Here is a 22,349-nt window from a genome sequence, read left to right as displayed (position 1 = left end):
TACTTACCTTCTGATGGCCTGCCGATGTCAGCGGTCGCGTGACCCGTCACATGACTAAATGACGTCACGGCAGGTCCTTTTCAGACCATCGCAAGCTGCCGGCAAGCCAGGACGCATCGGATAAAGACACCGGGGGCCATCAGAAGGTAAGTATAATATTTATTTTTTATTTTATTCTTTTTTTACAGGTTCTATGGTACCCGGGTCCGGAGGAGAGTCTCCTGTCCTCCACACCCAGGTACCATCCGCACATTGAAACGCATGGATTCCGCATCTACAGATGCAGGGATGCGGATTCCATGCTTTCTAATGCAAGTCAATGGCGGCGAAAACGCCGTGCTTCCGTAAAATAATTGGTAATGCTGCGGATTTTTCCGCAATGATAATCCGCAGCGGAAATTTCCGCAGCATGTGCACAGCACATGCGGATTATCATTGGGGAACATGGCAGACCTTCTACCAAGCGTTTTTTAAGCATTTCTGCAGCGGAATTGCCCCTGCGGAAACGCTTAAAAAACTCCTTGTGGGCAGCCTAAAAAAAAATATTCTAATTAATATTGTGCCAAATTAATTTCACGTGAACTATCACATGATCTATCACAGGGGATCATGTGACATGTCACGTGATAAATCAGGTGTGTGTATTGGGGGGGGGGGCCCGCGCCTTCTAAACTGCCCGGGGCCCTTGCTACTCTTAATCCACCCCTGCCTGCAACGGTTCGACGATTCAAATTTTTCAAGATTTGTCAGCAATTACCCTTAACAAACGGAGGCTCCTGAAGCCTTTCACTACAAAACTACACCAGAGACACTTCCCCTATAGATGGCTGTATCCATTTGGCATATCCATTTCTGCTAATGACAAAAGGTTTCAGGCACGAACCTCTGCTGACATTAAAAAGGTTTGCAAAGATCTTGATATTGTGCTGGAACAATATCCAAATCTGGAGGCAGTCAACTCAGCTTATCTGCTGAAACCTCTTCCACAACCTCCGCACTGACAGACAAACCTGACTCCCAAATCCCAAAGGCTCAAATTTCGATGCGCTAAATCGGCCGGGATCCAAGATGGAGATGACCCAACTGGCTGACGGATCAGCCGGGAACTTTATTGTTCTTCACCTTTCCCCTAGATGTAGAGATTGACGTTCTGCTTACATGCTGATAAGGCCAAGAGGATAGCCCTCAATGACTGGCAGGGAGTCACTATTTTACATCCTGCCTATTTTGAATTGAATTGATTATACTTATGCTTCTTCTAGTAGATAGCTGCTCTATCTTGTGTTAATGCGTAAACTATCGCTTGTTGATCACCATTTTTAATCCCCCTTCCTCCTACCCCATGTCCGCTGGCTTACCCCCCCACACAATCTTCCTGATCCCTAGTTTTGCTGACACCCTTAAAAGGACTTGGTACGTAACCTATATTGAAGTTATCTAATTTGCATTTTCTAGGGTCTGCACACAACCCTCCTGAACTTACTGACTTGAGAAACGCCAGACCTGCCCTAATCCTTGACCCCTCATCCTCAGTCCCTCTCCTTCCTTCCCCTTACTCTTCCCTATACCCACCCCCACATTTGTTCAGATTCTTGTCAAAGGTTTAATCTAGATTTTATAAGAAGTCCATAACGTACTTATATCAAGATCATTTTCTTGTTTATGTTATGCGAGTTTTAATATAACGACCTACCCGTTAGTCTCTAAACTACTATGTTCGTGACTAGACTAATGATGATCAAGACACTAAAGCGCCCCCTCCGGAGCATAATGGATGTATACTATGTAATGTTTATACATGTATTCACTGAATTTTGTTTATTTTCTTTAGAATCTTCCTCTTGCTTCTTTATCTCCCGCTATTCTCACTTTTCTCATCTATCTGCACCCCTGGAACCTGTCGAGGGTCTGCCGTCGTTGAAACCTTCATTTCAATATCTCACGTCATGACATCATCACATAAGTTATACAAAATTGTTTCTCATAACGTACATGGCATCAATTCTCCGATTCCCAGGTCACAGACTCTACATCACTTTAAAAAGAACAGATATGATATTCTATTTTTACAAGAAACTCATTTTATAGCTGGTAAAACCCCTACCTTCGAGAAATGCTTTTATAATAATTAGCACCATGCCTTATTACCCCAAAAAGGTGCAAGAGGAGTAGCGATTGCTTTCGTGAGGGATATCCCTTTTCTCTTACAGGACAGCCTGGTTGATCCCGAGGGTCGGGACCTATTTGTGAAGGGCCTTCTCGGAGGTAATATAGTGACGCTGGGGAATCTCTACGCTCCCAATAAACAACATTTAAAATGGATCCGGGGAGCCCTTCACAAACTTGATCTCTTTAGAGAAGGTTCTGTCTTGTTGGGGGGAGATTTGAATGTGGCGCTAGAACCCATGCTGGATACGTCCTCTGGGAAGAGCACGGTCGCTATACGTGATTTGGCCCGAATCAAGTCTTTATTACACTCCATGGAACTAGTTGACGCCTGGAGATACTTCCACCCTCGGGACAGAACTTTTACATACTATTCCTATCCCCACAATACATATCATCGTATTGACTACTTACTGATTTCCAGGAATGCCGTCACTACTACGTCAGATGTAGATATTCTTCCTGCCCTTTACTCAGACCACGCTATGGTATCAATTGAATTGGAACTTGGTAAACACCTTTCCACCTTCAGAACCTGGAAACTCAATGAATCTCTACTCTTACTAGAAAATGTTAAAAATAAAATCCAGGAGGCCATCAAAGAATATTTCTCCATCAATGCTACGCCCGATACAGACCCGACCTTGGTTTGGGAAGCCCACAAAGCAACAATTAGGGGGGTAATTATGTCTACTGCGTCTCATATTAATAAACAGCGGAGGGCCGAATTGGAGTCTCTTTATAATGAAATAGCTAGTCTGGAGATGCAACACCAACTCACTTCTTCCCGACACATTGATACAATTGACTGAGCGCAGACAACGCTTGAAAGACTTACTAAACAAACAAGCTGTGAAATATTTTACCTCATGGAGGAATCGTCTTCTGGTTCATGGAGACAAGGCTTCTAAACTTAAGATATCCTTGATTAAAAGGCGGCAATCCCGCACGTTCATACACAAGATTAAAACAGCTTCTGGTCATATAACACAGAATTATGACCAAATTACTGAAACCTTTTTGACCTTTTACAAAGACTTGCATCAGCTTGGGCTACATGAACCAGAGGCGATAAAATCTCAGAGGATGAAAGATATAGACTCCTTCCTTTCCTCCTTGTCTTTACCGCATTTAACAACAGACCAACAGCTGTGGCTTATTAGACCTTTTGATCAATCTGAACTCCAGTCCATCCTGTCGGCGAGCCCTAAAGGGAAGACACCCGGACCAGACGGGTTTACGAACTGTTACTATAAGACATTTCTATCTGATTTGAGCCCACATCTGTTAAAGATGTGCAATGCAGTGCTAAACCAAAGCTCTCTCCCTCCTCAGTCTCTGGAAGCACATATATCCCTTTTGCATAAAGAAGGCAAGGACCCCACGCTATGCGGGAGTTATAGGCCTATTTCCCTGCTAAACGTAGACTTAAAAATATATGCAAGTTTATTGGCTAGACATTTGGCAGGGTTACTGCCTCAACTTGTCTCTCTGGAGCAGACTGGATTTGAGCAGGGGAGAGAGGGGAGAGACAACATGAGCAGGATTTTACATTTAATGCAACGGGCAAAAATATATCATCAACCTCTGGTCCTTCTGGGTACAGATGCTGAGAAGGTTTTTGATAGGGTGGACTGGACATTCCTCCACAGAACTCTGTCGGCTTTCCATTTCCCACCATCCATAATAGAGGCGATATTTAAAATGTACTCTTCCCCTTCGGCGAGACTTCGAATTAACAATATGCTATCGGACCCTTTTCTTATTCAAAATGGCACGAGACAGGGGTGCCCTTTATCACCACTTCTCTTTGTATTGGTCATGGAACCTCTTCTAGGAAGCATTCAGCTAAATGGAGAGATTAAAGGAGTCCAGATACGGTCGGTGCATCATAAAGGCCCCATCACACTAAGCGATGCAGCAGCGATCCCGACAACGATACGACCTGTCAGGGATCGTTGCTGCATCGCTAATACATCGCTGGTGAGCTGTCAAACAGGCAGGCTCACCAGCGATGAGGGGAGCAGCGATATCGTGGAAAGAATCGTTCCACGATGTCCTGCTCCCGTTCCCAGCCTGCTGCTTAAGCAGGAGCAGGCTGGTAACTATGGTAAATATCGGGTTACTAAGTGCGCGTGTGCCCCTAGTAACCCGCTGTTTACCATGGATACCACTCTGCTACGGTGCGCTGGAGCCTCCGCTCACCGTAGCAGAGTGGTATCTATGGTAAACAGCGGGTTACTAAGTGCGCGCGTGCCCCTAGTAACCCGATATTTACCATGGTTACCAGCCAGATCGTTGGTCCCGCTGGTCACACACAGCGATGTGTGCTGGCCAGCGGGAGGCCAATGACCAAAAAATGGTCCAGGACACTTTGCAACGATCAGCGACCTCACAGCAGGGGCCTGATCGTTGCAAAGTGTCACACATAGCGACATCGCTGGTGAGGTCGCTGGTGAGTCACCAAAACCGTGACACAGCAGCGATCTCGCTAGCGATATCGCTTAGTGTGACGGGGCCTTAAGGTAGCCGCATTTGCGGATGACTTGTTGGTGATTCTCTCCGAACCAGATAGGGGTATCCCTGCTCTCATGCAAACCCTGGATCACTACAGCTACATGTCAAACTATAAAATCAACCTGTCGAAATCGGAAGCACTTACTATTAACATCCCTAAAACATCTATCGATAGATTTAAAAGAGATTATCCATTTAAGTGGCCATCCGGCTATATTACGTACCTTGGTGTTAAAATTGGGCGCCTGACTAAAGACCTCCTTAACCTTAATATTCTTCCAGCACTAGAGAAGGCTATGGAAACAGTGAAGTCCTGGAGAGTCCCTTTCATATCTTGGATTGGGGGGAAAAATTTGCTCAAAAGCATTAAATTTCTCTATTTATTTCAAATGCTTCCAATTCATGTCCCTGACCGGATCCTCTCTCAGATACATTCTTTTTTTTCGCACTTCATATGGAACAACAGAAGATCCAGGATCAATTTTTCGACTCTGACGTTACCGCGCTCCCAGGGAGGTATGGGTGCCCCGGACATATACAAATATTACAGAGCGGCCATGCTAACCAGAGTGATGGAATGGGTTAGAGGTTCCCCAACCAAACTTTGGTTATCAACCGAAGAGCACTTATCGCAAATATCATTGAGATCCCAAGCACTATTGATAGACTTCCGAGATAAATCTTGCATACCCTTAAATAATCTGACGCGTGCAGTTCTCAATATCTGGAAAAAAGAACACCACAAACTTGTACCCCCACTGTCTCCTATCCTCACTCTCCAGGACTTTACCGGACCTCTATTATTAAAGTCACAACTGGATGGCAATTCTGACACGAAGCCCACCCGAGCCCCTCCTATCTCAATTGACCAGCTGTTCCTAGATGGTGCTTTCCTTTCGTTTGCAGAAATACAGCAATCTAACCATTTGCGTTTGATATCCTTTCTGCAATATAACGGACTGAAAGCCTATATACACAAGTGGAGGAAGCATTCCAATTTACTTAGACCTCTTACCCCATTCGAACAACTCTGTGTGCAATTGCGAACCCCTCAAAAAATACTATCGACGCTCTACAAACTCCTGGTGAATGAGAATGCTCATATTAAAAGAGCCTTTCTGGGAATGTGGGAATGCAACTTAAACATTCAATTTACAGATGACCAGATTACCCAGATTTATAGTCGGTCACACGGTCCTTCGCCCTGTGTCAGGATCCAGGAAAATTCCTATAAGGTGGTGACTCGATGATACTGCACCCCAAAATTATTACACGAATGGCGTCCCTCCACGCCAAGACAGTGCTGGAGATGCAATGCAGAGACCAGGACATACTTATATATTTAGTGGCTATGCCCTACAATACAATCGTACTGGAAATTGGTCTCTGGAATAATCTCGGAAGTATTGAACCGAGAAGCTACTTTATCACCGCAAACTGCCCTCCTCAATTTCCCGGTGTGGCCTAGGGAAGCTTCACCCTCCCGACTGGCACATAATATAGTGGCCGCAGGCAGACTCCTGGTACCCACTCGGTGGAACACTAGCTCACTCCCTACTAAAGCCCAAATCATCAAAGAGGTAGATTCTCTATATCATACTGCTGAACTAGCAGCTTTAACTGTTCTTATTCTCTCTTCGAGAAAACATGGACGCCTTGGATACTTTACAGATTAACTCCTGAATTCTCTGGGATTCTTACTGCAGAGTGAGATTTGGAATACTAAACAAAGGTATGTATAGATATTGAACTGACCCTCCCATGGAACCAATCTACTCTTTTCCTCTATCCTATCCCTCTCCTTCTTTCTGCTTTCTTTCCCTTATCATTTCTGTTTGCTATTCACTACTTTATACCCCTGGTTTCTTTATGGAATCAATCTAACCGTACGACCCGAATTTACAGATCTGTATTATAAGGAGAATCAAAATTTTTTTTGCTTTACTAGATCTTATATTTGCTTATTGTTTATAGCAAATATTGGTGTTCAAATTTGCTGTGACTGTTTCCCATCTTTTTGCTTACTCAATAAAAAGAACATTAAAAGAAAGAGGTAATTTTGCAGGATTCTGGCACTGCTCCTCTTGTTCCTCCTTGCACAAAGGAGGAAGTAGTGGTCCTGCTGCTGGGTTGTTGCCCTCCTACGGCCCCCTCCACATCTCCGGTTATACTGGCCTGTCTCCTGATATCTGCTCCATGCCCTGAACACTGTGCTGACAGACACAGCTATTCTTCTTGCCACAGCTCGCATCGATGTGCCATCCTTGATGAGCTGCACTACCTGAGCAACTTCTGTGGGTTGTAGACACCGCCTCATGCTACTGTACCGCTAGGGGTGTGAGCAATGACAAAATGAAAAAAGTGACCAAAACAATAACAAAAAGGATGAGAACAGAGAAATGGTCTGTGATCACCACCTGCAGAACCACTCCTTTATAGGGGTTGTCTTGTTCATTGCCTGTCATTTCTACCAGTTATCTGTTCCATTTGCACAACAGCAGGAGAAATTGATTCACAGTCAGTGGTGCTTCATAACTGAACAGATTGATTTCACAGAAACGTGATTGACTTGGAGTTACATTGTGTTGTTTAAGTGTTCCATTTATTTTGTTGAGCAGTGTATATGTGTGTATATGTGCATAATATAGGTGTGTGTGTGTGTGGTCGATCAGCTCACTCGGCTGCACAAGGGGGTAGACACAGGAACTCTGTCTCTTTAAATCTCTCATTGGTTTATTAAAGTATGGCATAAACCAATGTAAAGTTCAGCAAAACAAACACAGACTTTCTGGCATAACAGGAAAGCAAAAGAAAATGTATAGCACAGTCCATAGAGTCTGCGGGGATCTGCACGTTCAGGATGCAACCGGGTTCAGCATAGTTTAACAGAACACTTCTCTGGACGTGTAGCCTCCAGACACACTGAAAACCCAATGACTCAGAAGGCTGACTATTTATCCTTTAAACCACACCCTGGGGTGGAGATATGGTAAACAGCCTCCCACCCACTCTACAGCTAGTCACATAAATCCTAGCCCATTAAAAATTGTTGATTAACCCCTCTCAGTGTGTTGGAGAAAACTTCTAGGTTTCAAATCACTGAAGCTAATAGCCTCAGTGAAACATATCTCCTCTCCAGTACTTTGCCAGTGACTTTGTCATAAAGCCCCCCTTCTGCCCAAAGCAGGCGGTTTTGGCACCTTCAGTCACCAAACAGGGAAGTCTAGACAGGGCATCTGCATTACCGTGTAGCTTCCCGGGCCTGTGCTCCACATGAAAACTAAAGTCCTGGAGCGCTAGAAACCACCTATTGACCAGGGAATGCTTCACCTACTTTTGCCTCATCCATCTCAGGGGCGCATGATCTGACACTACCCTGAACTTCCTGCCTAACAGTTCCTCAGGGTGTCAATTGACGATTTGATGGCCAAGCACTCTTTTTCCACAATAGCGTCGTTTTTTAGCAGGCAGAGAGTTTTGTTAGATACAGGATGGGATGTTCCTCCCCGTTTACTTCTTGGGACAACACGGCTCCTAACCCAACCTCTGAGGCATCCGTCTGGACTACGAAATCCTTACTGAAGTCATGTGCGATCAAGACCGACTGCTTACACAGGGCGAGTTTCAACTCTAGGAACGCCATCTCTGCTTCAGAAGACCATTTGGCCATCGATGTCTTCGTGCCTTTAAGAAGGTTGGTTAGGGGTGCTTCTATCATAGCGAAATTCAGAATATATCACCGAACCTATTTCTTCGAGACCAGTTGTGGCCAATTTTGGATTGCCTCTACGTTATTGACTTGCAGCTTTATTTCTCCCCTTGCGCCGATGTAGCCCAAGTATTTTGCCTGTTCTTTCCCCATGGTGCACTTCTTTGGGTTTATGGTAAACCCTGCCTTCCTCATTGCATCCAGTACTGCCTGGACCTTCTGCAGGTGACTTCCCCAATCTGGGCTGAAGATCACATTGTCATCCAAGTAAGATGCAGAGTACTTTTTGTGAGAGACTAGTATCCGGTTCATGGCCCTCTGGAAGGTAGCTGGGGCTCCTTGTTCATTGGGTGAATTGGTGTGTCTGTCTTTTGGGGTGCACGTATATAGTGCTGGGCAGCTCGCTTGATTTAAAATTATGGGCATCATTAATGGGTTGTAAGCCAGACACTGTGCATCACATGTATCTGTGTGACTGGCGTCCTATGCAAGCCCCATCTGTGTGCATTTGTAAACTACACAGCCACTCAAATATCCAATTCATGGGGGGGTGGCTGTCTCATCAGTATTTTGCACCTGTGCTGCCCCCGCCTTTATCATGAGGGTCTTCTGCATCCTGCTAGTGCATTGGTAATCTGACCTGGTGTTGGTAAGGCTGGTTTCTTTTCTGTGATGTTTTTTTGGGCTCCTTGTAGCCCGAATGGTATCCTGGTATACTGGAAGCACCCGTCAGGTGTTGAAAAGGCCGTCTTCTCCTTGGTACGTTGAGACAAGAGCATTTGCCAGTACGCTTTTGTTAAGTCCAGGGTGCTGATGTATCTGGCTGACCCTAGCCTCTTAATAAGTTCATCAACGCGGGGCATTGGGTAGCCATCGAACTTGGATACCTCATTTAGCTTCCTGTAATCATTACAAAAACGCCATTCTCCTTCAGGCTTCTGCACCAGGACAATGGGGCTGGAACAGCCGCTCTTTGATTCCTCGATGATGCCCATGCTCAACATTCTCCTCACCTCTTTTGATATCACCTTGTGGTGGGCTTCGGGAATCCGATATGGCTTTTAGTTCACCCGCACATGCAGTTCCGTCAGGATTTCGTGCTCTACAACCTGCGTACATCCGGGCAACTCCGAAAACAGGTACCGGTTCTGTTGAAGCAGTTCTCAGCACTCTTGCTTCTGGGCTGGTGACATTGTCTCTGCTACTGTGACATCCTCGACCCTGGCCTCAGGACTGGCCTATAGACATGTAGCTTCCACCGGTTTCCTGTCTCACCACGGTGTGATGTGGTACACTTGGTACGGCTTTTTTCTCCCTGGCTGGTGGACCTTGTAGTTTACGTCACTCAATTTTTCGACCACCTCATATGGCCTCTGCCACTTGGCCAGAAGCTTACTTTCGACCGTGGGTACCATCACTAATACCCGGTCTCAAGGGCTAAACTGTCTCAGCCTCATTGCCCACTTGTAGACCCTTGCCTGGTCCCCTTGTGCTTGAAGGAGGCTCTCGTTCACAATCGGCATCACCTTCGCTATTCGGCCCTGCATCTGGGCCACATGCTCGATGACACTTGGTGAGGTGTAACCTCTGCTTCCCAGGTCTCAGAATTCTGAGGGTGCCATCCATATAGCAGCTCGAATGGTGAGAACCCTGTAGAGGCCTGTGGGACTTCCCTGATGAAGAACAGTCTCGGCCATCCTTCTCCATGACCTTCTTAAACATGGATTTCAAGGTTCTGTTGAACTTCTCCACCAGGCCGTCCGCCTGCGGATGGTACACCGACATCATGAATTGTGTAACCTGGAGAGCCTTACACAACTCCCTCATCACTTTGGACATAAAAGGAGTTTCTTGGTCTGTCAGGATCTCCTTTGGCTAGTCCTGGAGAAAATATGGACTAGCTCTCGGGCTATACTCCTGGCGGAGGAGTTTCTTAGTGGTACCGCCTCCGGGTACCGTGTTGCATAGTCCATCACCACCAGGATGTATTGGTGTCCCCTGGTGGACTTAAGTAGGGGCCCAACAGGGTCCATGGCAATCCGGTCAAATGGGACCTGTATTATTTATTATTATTATTTATTATTATAGCGCCATTTATTCCATGGCGCTTTACATGTGATAGGGATATACATAACAAAAGCATTTACATAATCTTAACAAAACGAGGACCCTGCCCGCGAGGGCTCACAGTCTACAAGGGATGGGTGACGATACATTAGGTGAGGGTAGAGCTGGTCTCTACCTCTATAATGGGCAACGGCACTAGAGGACTGTGGAAGTGAGATACTGGAGCCATTAGCTGACAGGTAAGGCAGGACCAGCAGAAATTAACAATCTCTCAGTGATAACCAGGCCAGTAATACCTCTGAAAGACCCGCTCTTGAGTTTTGTCTACTCCCAGATGCCCACCCAAGACAAGAGAATGGGCATGATCTAGTACCCTATACCAATAGGGACCCGATACTAACAACTGCTCTATCACTTCCTCTCTCAGTGAACCGATTATAGCATTTAAAGTGAAATGTGTAAAACTGGTGTCGGCCCCCGGCTTGTTAGCGACACCATTTATCACAGTCTCATTGTCAAATGCCCCTTTTAAAGTAAGATTCTGCATTTGGACAGTCCCAAAATTCCCCCCAGAAACCAGCAATTCAAGAATCTCTGCCTCATCGGTTAACATTTCGTCCTTGCCACCAGCAAGGACACACAGGGAGAACTCATCCTAATCGGCTCAGAATAGGACATGCACTCAGTCTCGCAGATCTCATTCTCAGATCTCAGATCCATGATTTTCACGCATGTAAAAAACATTGCAAAACGCGCGCGTATTTTATGCAGCAGTTTTCCTACCATCACATCAGAATTTGCAGCCAAATTTTCTGTTGCAAATCCTAAACCTGTGTACATAACCTTAGTCCATGTCCTGTGTCTCCCTCCCGCCATTCATTAAAAGTCTGTGAAAATGTCTTCTCACCCCCCTAATTCACTATGAGGCTATCAGGATCTTTTTATCAATTGGGGGGTGGGAGAGGATGCTATTAGGTACTTAGTAAAATTAGAACCTGGTCCCCCACCTACATGTTGGTCAGATGTATGGGCGCTTGCAGCGCTCTATATCCTATAAAGACATATGTGTTTTCCCAAAATATAATGTCTCCCATCCAGCACCCCATCATGGTAAAATGTCCAACATTCTAGGCCCCATCATGGTAAAATGTTCCCCCCATCCTGGACCCCTTTTTTGGTAAAATGTCCCCTCATCCTGGGATCCTTCTTGTAAAATGTCCCCCAATCCAAGGCCCCTTCATGGTAAAATGATCTCCATCCTGGGCATCATGATATAATATCCCCTATCCTGGGCCTCTTCTATTAAAAATGTTCCCTGTTTTTCAACACATTTTAACAAAACAAACGGTTCTTCTTGCCATCCTCCGCTCCCAAGATGTGCAGTTTCTTCTTCTGTAGCGAGCGTCAATGTCAGCTACTAGTCTCTGATTGGGGTGGTGTATATTGCAGTGCAGGGAGCCGGTTAGTCCACTGTGCAACAATACATTTGAGCTGATTGTGCATCCTCGGACACACATCCAGCTAAGATAAGCACCTGTGTCGGCCCGCCCCCCTCCGCCTCTGGGCCCCAATGCAGCTGCACTGGCAGTATGTCCACCCCTGGCTATATTATATTTTGCGATAAAGATAGATCATCAATAACTGAATATTTCCATAGATTTGATATTTTGTAATGTATTGACATGTATAAGTTACCCATGGTTCATGGTGGACCTATATGGTGACATCTTCTACATCTTTGAAGGGACAGATCAGTCTCCAAAAGGTAAAGCAACAACTTCAGTGCTCAATGATCAACATGACAATGTATTCACCAATGTACATATGTTTCAGCTATGAAATACCCTCCAGGAAGAGTATGTGCACCTGTCCGCCCAAGCAAAAGGGATTAACTGTTTATGATCTCAAGGACTATTTGGCCACGAACGACCTAGAATCAGCATCAGAACGTAGAGAGAAGGAATATCAACATTACAAAAAACGGTAAGACATGGAGCAAGAGATTATTGCCATAATTTATAATAAAGAGATTGTAGTAATAACTATGTGATAATCAGCAGTTACACAAACAGACATCATGACCTTTTAACTCCCTACACCGACCTTAAAGGAAGTCTGTCAGCATAGAATGGCTGTTCAAACCAAGTACACAAGCTCGGGGCACCCTTGGCGTGACCAAACAATTAAGTGCACCTTCTCACCTACTTGTTTTTCATCTATTTTCACCGCCCTCCTTCCCTGATTGACTCTATAATGCCAGAGCTGTCATAGATGGGAGGAGATCGATGAAAAACAAGTAGGTGGAAGGTGAAATTACAGGGAATCTGTCATCAGGTTTTTGCAATTTAATCTGAAAGCAGCATAATGTATCTGTTGAGACCCTGATTCCAGGGATGTGCAATCTGTGTTTTCTCAGCAGAAGAAACAGAAAAAATAAAGGCTCAATCATAGTGCTTTCAAATAGATGTGGAAAAGATCAATTCAACAAAAAATCCCCTAAAAGGGGCAAAGGATCTTACATTTTGTGAGCGGCACAAAACCACTCACATAACAGAGCCTCTAGTACATTGAGTTGGCCTGCAGCTTACACACCGGTCGCCCTATTTACGAATGTCGTAATCAGAATCCCAGCTACATAAAAAAAACAAAAAGGAGCGCCAGCCAACACCACTTCTGAACATATCTATCACAAAAAGTACAATGTAATTTCACTTAATTCACAGGGGATAAGGAAGATCCACCATTGCTCCCCCAATCTTGGTAACACACGTAAACTCCGTCTGAGACCTTCCCCCGCAGCAGTCCTGTGGAGATGCAGTCTCCTGCTTGAGCACAGACCTCCTTGTTCCATCTTTCCTTTTCCTTAGTCCTCCTTCACACTTCAGTGTCTCCAGTACGTGTGGTTTTCACCCGTACCAGAGACACTTACACCCACAAATCCATTATAAATTATAAGGCTGTGCACATGTTCGTGTGTTCACACTGACCATGTGTTCGTGTGAACCACATGTAGACATGTCCATTTTTTCCGATAGCACGGATTTTAATATTTCCCACACACGTGTACACGGATGACATAAAGTGTGACATCCCTATGTCGTCCGTGTAACACGTTTCGGAATAGAATGCATAATTAAACTGACAAATGTTTAGGTGTTAGATGTACAAAAATAGATAGATATGGGATAGATAGCTAGATAGATATCCGTGAGGTATTTAATTAGTACCTTGCTTGTGTAGTTTACTGTACTTGTATTAAGCTAATAAATAAATGAAAAAATATGATGTGGGGTCCCCCCTATTTTTGATAATCAGCAAAGGTAAAGCAGACAGGTGCGGGCTATTATTACCAGGCTGGGAAGGTCCATGGTTATTGGGCCCTTCCCAGCCTAAAAATACCAGCCTGCAGCCGCCCCAAAATTATCTCTATCTTTGCACATCTTTAACACCTAAACATTTGTCATTTCTATTCTGCATTCTATTCCAGTACATGTCACATGGATGACACACACGGACACGGATAACACCGATACTGTTTTAAGCAGTATAGGAAATATCAGGACCTATGAAGAAGGCCTTGGTCTGAATGGTAACTCCACCCTGTTATTGTCTCCCTTTCAATCTTCACTGCTTCAAATCAATCACACTTCAGTGTTCAGTGGAAAACTTATTTGATCATAAAAAAAGCCCCCACAAACAAGCTACTTGGCGTTTCAGGGGTAAAACTCTTCTTCAGGCATATCAGTTGTCTTAAACTAATTTACATCCCTATATATCTTCCTTCTTCCCCTTATAAGTGACATTAACCCTTAAAATTGTTTTGTAAAGCCCCATTAGCTATAAACAAATTATGTGTAATTAAATATCTTACATTTTTCTATTTATTTATTTATTTTTAAAACTTTCTTTCACAAAATTCCAACAACATCAATAAAATTATATATATTACACACAGTCATGGCCGAAAGTGTTGACACCCTTGAAATTGTTCCAGAAAATGAAGTATTTCTCCCAAAAAATTATTGCAATTAAACATGTTTTTGTTATACACATTCTTATTTCATTTGTGTTTATTGGAACAACACAAAAAAACAGAGAAAAAAAGGGCAAATTGTACATATTTTCACACAAAAAAACCCAAAATAGGCCAGACAAAAATTGTTGGCACCCTCAACTTAGCATTTGGTTGCACACCCTTTGGAATAAATAACTGCAATCAAACGCTTCCTATAACCATCAACAAGCTTCCTATGCCTCTCAAGTGGAATTTTTGACCACTTTTCTTTTGCAAACTGTTCCAGGTCTCTCATATTTAAAGGATGCCTTCTCCCAACACCAATTTTAAGATATCTCCACAGGTTTTCAATGAGATTTAGCTGCAGACTCATTGCTGGCCACTTGAGAACTCTCCAGCGCTTTGTTTCCATCCATTTCTGGGTGCTTATGTTACGGGTCCGGTTGCTGGAACCTCTGTGCTTTGATGCAAGGAGGGACCAGAGGGGCGTAACTAAGTGCCTACTCGGACCGACCCAGGTCACACGGCGGCTTAGTCGACTCCGTGAAAAAAGGAGGCACCGGGCAGGTGAACCAGGTGCCACTCTGGAACCGACCTTGTGTGAGAGCAGGTGACTCCCACGGGTCAGATGACAGGAGCTGACCGGTACAGCGGATGAGCACGGCAGGTAGGCTGGCGGGTGATCCGGGTAGACAAGCAGGCGGGTACGGCAGATAGCTGGACAGTTACTCCGGGTAAATGAGCAGGGGGGTTACGACAGGTAACTGTCAGGTGCTCCGGGTAGGCTGGCTGGCGGGCACAGCGGGTAACTGGCAGGTGCTCCGGGTAGGCAGGCTGGCGGGCACGGCTGGTAGACTGGTGGGCAGGACTGTTAGACAGACTGGCAGACTAGGAACCTGAGGGCTGAGGAGAGTGTTAGCACACAAACAACAACCTTGCACATGCACCTCCATTTTGGAGGAGATGCTTAATATAGGGGCAGTCCTCCAGCCATTGGCCGGGGACTCTTTAGGACGGCACGCGCGGCCCCTTTAAGAGAGAAGGAGTGTGCGCGCGCACCCTAAGCACAGCGCCCGGGAAGCTGTGCGCAGTGTGCGCCTTTAGCAGCAGGGGAACAGGAAGACGCTGGACCGGGACCGCGGCGGTGAGGGGAACGGCGTCTCTGCCAGGGAGAAGGCAGAGATGCCGATGCTACAGCTTTTTGAAGTATGTTTGGGGTCAGTCATTATCCTGCTGGAATACCCATGACCTAGGACGCAAACCCAGATTTCTGACACTGGACACTACATTGCGACCCAAAATCCGTTGGTAATCTTTATATTTCATGCCCCCTCTTCTTTAAGCTCGCGAGAAATTTTTCTAAAATGGGGGGCATGAATGTTCTCCCTGGGCTCCCAAGTAGAGATGAGCGTTGTTCTACTCGAACTGTTCGCCAATCTCAAATTCGAGCTGTTTTGGGCGGTGTTCGAGCCGGTCGGCGAACACGAACAATTTGAGAAAAATTCGGCTGTTCGAGGTTATGTTCGATAACTGTTCGTGCACCAAAATCATAACTGGATTTTTTCTCAGTAATGATGAAAATTAATGTTAATACGCAGTTTGAGTGTACAGCGGGGCGGGGGGAGGGGCAGGGGATGGATCTCTGCAGGAACAATGAAGATCTCCATTTTTTTTTCTCTTTCCCGCATTTGCAGTGGGGAGGTGCAATCTGTCAGCCTATCAGCAGCGCACACACGGAGCGAAGTGCTTTTTTTCACACAAGCAAGGGCATGTGTGATTGGCAGTGTATGTCACATGTCCTTGCCCTATAAGACCAAGCCATTTTCCCCGTCGCCACCATTTTCTCACTGCTGCAGCTGCGTGTTAGACGGCACCGCTGTTGCTGTGTGCGCTATACCTTGTTAATTTCAAGCCAATTTTCGCACAAATATACAGATAGCTTGGGAGTAGGGAATAGTTGTGATTGCAGTCCTTTTAAGGACTAGGTTACAGCATTTCCTACGACTTTTATCAGGCAGGTCTGTGCTCTTAAATAGATCGGTTGTGGGAGTAAAGACTAATTGTAATTGCAGTCCTTTTCAGGACTAGGTTACATGAGTTCCTATCAGTTTTTGCCAGGCAGGTCTGTGCCAGTGCTGTGCAAGTTTTTTTCACAGCATTTGGCTGAATCTAGCAAAGCTAATCCTTTTTGGCCTATTGCAGAGTGTGTTAGTCAGTGGAGTAGCCTATCTGTGTTGCAAGATATACCACCTGTGTATAGAATACCAATTTTTTTACTGCACCTAGTGAAGTAAAATCTTTTGGGCATAGCATCATTCTATTAGTCCATCTATACTGACCTCCATCAGGTTGCAAACTGAATATAATTTTTTTCTGCATCTAGCTCTGAAAAAATATTTGGGCTTCTAGCAGTGTGTGGGACTTGGTCTATTAGTCCATCTATACTGACCTCCATCAGGTTGCAAATTAAAAATAATTTTTTTCTTCATTTATCTCTGAAAAAATATTTGGGCTTCTAGCAGTGTGTGGGACTTGGTCTATTAGTCCATCTATACTGACCGCCATCAGGTTGCAAATTAAAAATAATTTTTTTCTTCATTTAGCTCTGAAAAAATATTTGGGCTTCTAGCAGTGTGTGGGACTTGTTCTATTAGTCCTTCTATACTGACCTCCAGCAGGTTGCAAATTGAATATAATTTTTTTCTGCATCTAGCTCTGAAAAAATATTTGGGCTTCTAGCGGTGTGTGGGACTTGGTCTATTAGTCCATCTATACTGACCTCCATCAGGTTGCAAATTAAAAATAATTTTTTTCTGCATCTAGCTCTGAAAAAATATTTGGGCTTCTAGCAGTGTGTGGGACTTGGTCTATTAGTCCATCTATACTGACCTCCATCAGGTTGCAAATTAAAAATAATTTTTTTCTTCATTTATCTCTGAAAAAATATTTGGGCTTCTAGCAGCGTGTGGGACTTGTTCTATTAGTCCATCTATACTGACCTCCATCAGGTTGCAAATTAAAAATATTTTTTTTCTGCATCTAGCTCTGAAAAAATATTTGGGCTTCTAGCAGTGTGTGGGACTTGGTCTATTAGTCCATCTATACTGACCTCCATCAGGTTGCAAATTAAAAATAATTTTTTTCTGCATCTAGCTCTGAAAAAATATTTGGGCTTCTAGCAGTGTGTGGGACTTGGTCTATTAGTCCATCTATACTGACCTCCATCAGGTTGCAAATTGAATAAAAAAAATTTCTGCATCTAGCTCTGAAAAAATATTTGGGCTTCTAGCGGTGTGTGGGACTTGGTCTATTAGTCCATCTATACTGACCTCCATCAGGTTGCAAATTAAAAATAATTTTTTTCTGCATCTAACCCAGCCAATAGTTTTGGCCTAATACCACAGTTTGGCCACTCAGCTCTGCTCGGTTACCATCCATTGTTTTTTTGTGCAAACAACTCCAGAGTTGTGAATTAGTTAACCACCAAAATGAGTGGAAAAAGGCCTGCTGCTGGTGGAAAGGGGAATAGGCGTGTTGGGAAGGGGAAAAAAGGTTGTGTCCGTGGGGTAGGTGCAGAAGAAAGACCATCTTCCAGCCAAACTAAAATGTCTACTTCTTTTAGCGGACAATGTGATAAGATCCCTTTCTTACGGCCACGCCAATCGCTACAAATTCCAGATGAGGCACAAAAACAGCAGGTGCTTCAACGGATATCAAGTGCTCCTTTAAGTGGGCTCTCCTCCACATCAACTTCAACATCACAAATACTCCAGTCCTCAAAGGTGTCACCCAAATCGCACTTGCTTCCTCACAGCTCCCAAATCTCCAGCTGCCCGTCTGAGTATGAGGTAGAACAGATGGTTGAGTCTGCAGAGCTGTTTACTCATACTATAGCCTGGGAATCAGAGGTCGACTCCAGCGCTTCTGTGAATCCAGACGAGGAAATGATCTGCACTGATGCCCAGAATCTTTATGAGTCGGATCCAGGACCAGACGCAGAAGGTTCTGACCATAATGTAGACCCTCATTCCCAAACTGTAACTCCTGTTGGTGGAGACAATGAGGAAGACGATGATAAGACTCAAATACCTGATTGGAGCGACAACTTTAGTTTTTTGTCAGGGCAGGAACAGGTTGGCTCTGAGGACGACGGGTGTGATAACGCACAGGGTGATGATGATGAGGTCGGAGATCCCACTTACTGTCAACCCACAGTCAGCCAAGAGATGAGGTCAGCAGAGGAGGTGGAGGAAGATGCTAGTGACGACGAGGTCAGGTTGCGCCTTCCTGGACAGAGACGTAGTACTGGAAGCACGTCAACAACTGCATCCTCAAACACAACTCTGCCTCTCACCAGAAGTCGTGGTGGCTCTTCAGGTCGCATGGGTGCTAAGCCTTGCATAGCCTGGGCATTTTTTCAGATCGATAAAGATGACCCAACTCGTGTTATCTGTAACATTTGTCAGCAAAAGCTAAGTAGAGGCCAAAAAATACATAGTTTGAGTACTTCATGCATGAACCGGCACATGGACATGAAGCATAAGTTGCAGTGGGAAGCTCAGTGTGCTACAATGCGGTCTAGCCGGCCGGGCCAACCACCGTCTGCCATATCTTGTGCATCCGCGGCCTCTTCATCCTCTGTGACTGGGGGGACAGCAGTCACACCTGTTTTGGGGCGCAGACCTGCCACCTCTTTACCCGCAACAGCCAGCGTGATTGGCAGGTCATCATTTTCTTTGGAGGTGGTAACACCAGCTGGTCTTGAGCGCTGTCCGACATCGATAGCACCACCTTTGGATCAAGGCAACCTAACATGTCCGCCTGCATCTTCCTCACAGACCGGCAGTTTGCCGGGGACACCCTTATCAACCCCGTCTAAGCACAATAGCCAGCCCTCGGTCCCTCAGATGTGGACAAGTAAAAGACCATTTCCTCCTAGCCATGAGAAAGCTAAGAGGTTGAATTTCACCATCTGCAAGCTCTTGGCTACAGAAATGCTGCCTTTCCGCCTGGTGGACACAGAGGATTTTCGAGACCTTATGTCCGTCGCAGTGCCCCAGTACCAGATGCCCAGTCGGCACTACTTCTCAAAGAAAGGTGTGCCTGCGCTCCACCAGCATGTCGCACACAACATCACCGCTTCTTTGAGAAACTCTGTGTGTGACAGGGTGCATTTCACCACAGACACTTGGACGAGTAGGCATGGACAGGGGCGTTACATGTCGCTGACTGGGCACTGGGTAACTATGGTGACAGCAGGACAAGGGGCTGCTGTCCAAGTCTTGCCGTCCCCACGAGTTGTGCGTCAATCCTCTTTATGTCAAAGTTCCACCACTGCTTCTGCCTCCTCAACCTCCTCTCGGTCTTCCACCTGCACCCAAAGCCTGTCTGGTCATGCCACAAGCTTTCTAACTGCGCAGAAGGGATCCTGCACACCTCCTTACTATGCTGGCAGTAGGGCTCAACGTCATCAGGCGGTTTTTACATTGAAATGTCTGGGAAATGTGAGTCACACAGCTGAGGAGTTGTGGTCAGCTCTGGAGAACCAATTTCATGAATGGTTGTCTCCACTGGACCTGAAACCAGGGAAGGCCGTGTGCGACAATGCTGCAAACCTGGGTGCGGCCCTTCGCCGGGGCAATGTCACACACGTGCCTTGTATGGCTCACGTGTTGAACCTGGTTGTCCAGCAATTTTTAGCCCACTATCCCAGACTAGATGGCCTTCTGCAGAGGGCACGGTCGCTGTGTGCTCACTTCCGCCGTTCGCATCCCGCAGCTCAGCGACTTACATCTCTACAGAAGTCGTTGGGCCTGCCACTTCACCGGCTAAAATGCGATGTGCCTACCCGGTGGAATTCAACTCTGCACATGTTGCAGCGACTGTGGCAGCACCGACAAGCCCTGGTGCAATACGTTCTGACGTATAGCCTGGGCCAACGAGATTCAGAGGTGGGGCAAATCACGCTGGAGGAGTGGTCTCAGATCAGGGACCTATGCACCCTTCTGCACAGTTTTGAAATGGCGACGAAGATGTTTAGTGCTGACGATGCCATTATCAGCATGACTATTCCGGTGATTTACATGCTGGAGCACATGTTAAACAGAATTCGGAGTCAGGTGGTGGCACAAGAGGAGGTGGAGGAAGTAGAGGAGGAGTTGTATGCGGAAGGGCTAACATCTGCAAGGTCCAGACGGTCGGCAGCACCAAGGCGGCAGGCATGTGAGGGTGGGGGAGATGGTTTTACCAGGGCGCATGGTAGCAGCCAAACTAGTGAGGAAGGTGCAGGAGCCCAGGAAGAAGTGGAGGACGAACTGATGGAAGACTCATCAGATGAGGGAGACCTTGATCACATTTCTGTTGTGCGAGGTTGGGGGGAGAGGACAGAGGAAGGAAGCATGATTGTTACCTCGCCACCAACACAACAGGGACTTGGTGCTCCTGGATGCGCAACACACATGAGTGCCTTCTTGCTGCACTACCTGCAACATGACCCTCGAATTGTGAGAATTAGAAATAATCCTGACTACTGGGTTGCCACACTGTTAGATCCCCGGTACAAAAGTAAATTTGCAGAAATTATTCCTGCCATAGAAAGGGATGCACGCATGCAGGAGTATCAGCAGAGACTGTTGCAGAATCTTACATGTGCTTTTCCACAAAATACCAGTGGTGCACGTAGTGAATCTCACAGTTCCAACTTGCCAACCGTGGTCTGTATGGAATTGTTCAATAAAGGGCCCAAAATTAAGATAACATAGATGGGAGAGGTCTCTATGAATAGGAATTCCTAAGTATTTGATACCCTGTGAGGGCCAGGCAAAGGGAAAGTTGGACTGGATGGAATCCTATATGGATTTAGGGAGGGAGACATCGAGGGCCTCAGACTTCGCTGTATTGATTTTAAAATTTTACCATGTAACAAAGTGATCTATTTCAGCCATAACAGCAGGGATGGATATATGTGATTGAGTGATATATACTAGGACATCATCAGCAAATAGAGAGCACTTGTACTCGGTGCCTCCCACCTCAATCCACCTAATATTGGGGTTATGGCGAATTGATGAGAGCAGGTGCTCCGTCACTAGGATGTATAAGAGAGGGGACAGAGGACATCCCTGCCTTGTCCCATTGGTGATTGTGAAAGGTGATGAAAATGTTCTGACGCACCCCCTGGGCCTTGGGACACCCGGAGCCGGACCCTTTTTGGTGGATGCTGGTGGTTGTAGTCTTCGTGGCGGCGATCCGGTTCCGTGGCTCAGGGCGGTCAAACCAGTGGCGGAACTATTTATGTGGTTTTGATGTTTAAATGTCCGACTACGCCACCCGTGGATTGCGGTCAGAGTGAACCGCCGCTACAGGGCAGACCGCTAAGGCTGGTGTTGTGGGTGCAGCAGAGCGTAGCATAACTCCCCACGGGAGGAGTATAGCCTCAGGGCAGTGTATGCGGAGGATGGGGGTGATGCTGCAGGGCAGCAGCAGTAACGACACGGAGTCAGTGATGCAGTTCAGGGCCTTTACTCACAGTTCTTATTATCCAGACCACGTCTGCAGGTAACGGCTGCCCACGTCGTACTGTGCTCACCAGGTGAGGGGCTCAGACAACTCCCAGATAACTTTGGAGCGCTTCACAGGACCCCCTTTGTGTGTCCTTTGTCTGGCCTTTCTTACCAACACTTCTGTCCGGCTGCCTCGGGCCTCCTCTTGGTAAACTTGGCGCCAGTTTCCCTGACCCTATGTGGTGCCTTCCTAGCGGGTGGAGCAAGGGGCTGCGCCACATAAAATGTCAGAGCCTCCGGTTTCTAGCTGAGGGTCGTTTCCTGCCTCCACTAGTTCGGGGACCGGTCTCCCCCTTTGGCCTGACCCCTCCAC

General features: G+C 46.0%; 1 protein-coding gene across 1 annotated transcript in view; it reads left to right on the top strand.

Moving 5' to 3' along the window:
- The window catches only part of B4GALNT2 (beta-1,4-N-acetyl-galactosaminyltransferase 2 (SID blood group)), a 322,537-nt gene that overhangs the window by 80,660 nt on the left and 219,528 nt on the right, over positions 1–22,349 (top strand). Inside the window, exon 2 of the mRNA XM_073681079.1 lies at positions 12,293–12,442. Within this exon, the coding sequence (XP_073537180.1) occupies positions 12,293–12,442 (150 nt within the window). The remainder of the gene's footprint in view (positions 1–12,292; positions 12,443–22,349) is intronic.

The sequence above is a fragment of the Phyllobates terribilis genome, unplaced genomic scaffold, assembly GCF_046119375.1.
Source record: "Phyllobates terribilis strain yellow unplaced genomic scaffold, ASM4611937v1 Scaffold_5__5_contigs__length_657084704, whole genome shotgun sequence".
Classification (NCBI taxonomy): Eukaryota; Metazoa; Chordata; class Amphibia; order Anura; family Dendrobatidae; genus Phyllobates; species Phyllobates terribilis.
The sequence above is the reverse complement of the archived record's forward strand: the minus strand, read 5'-3'. Positions and strand labels throughout refer to the sequence as shown.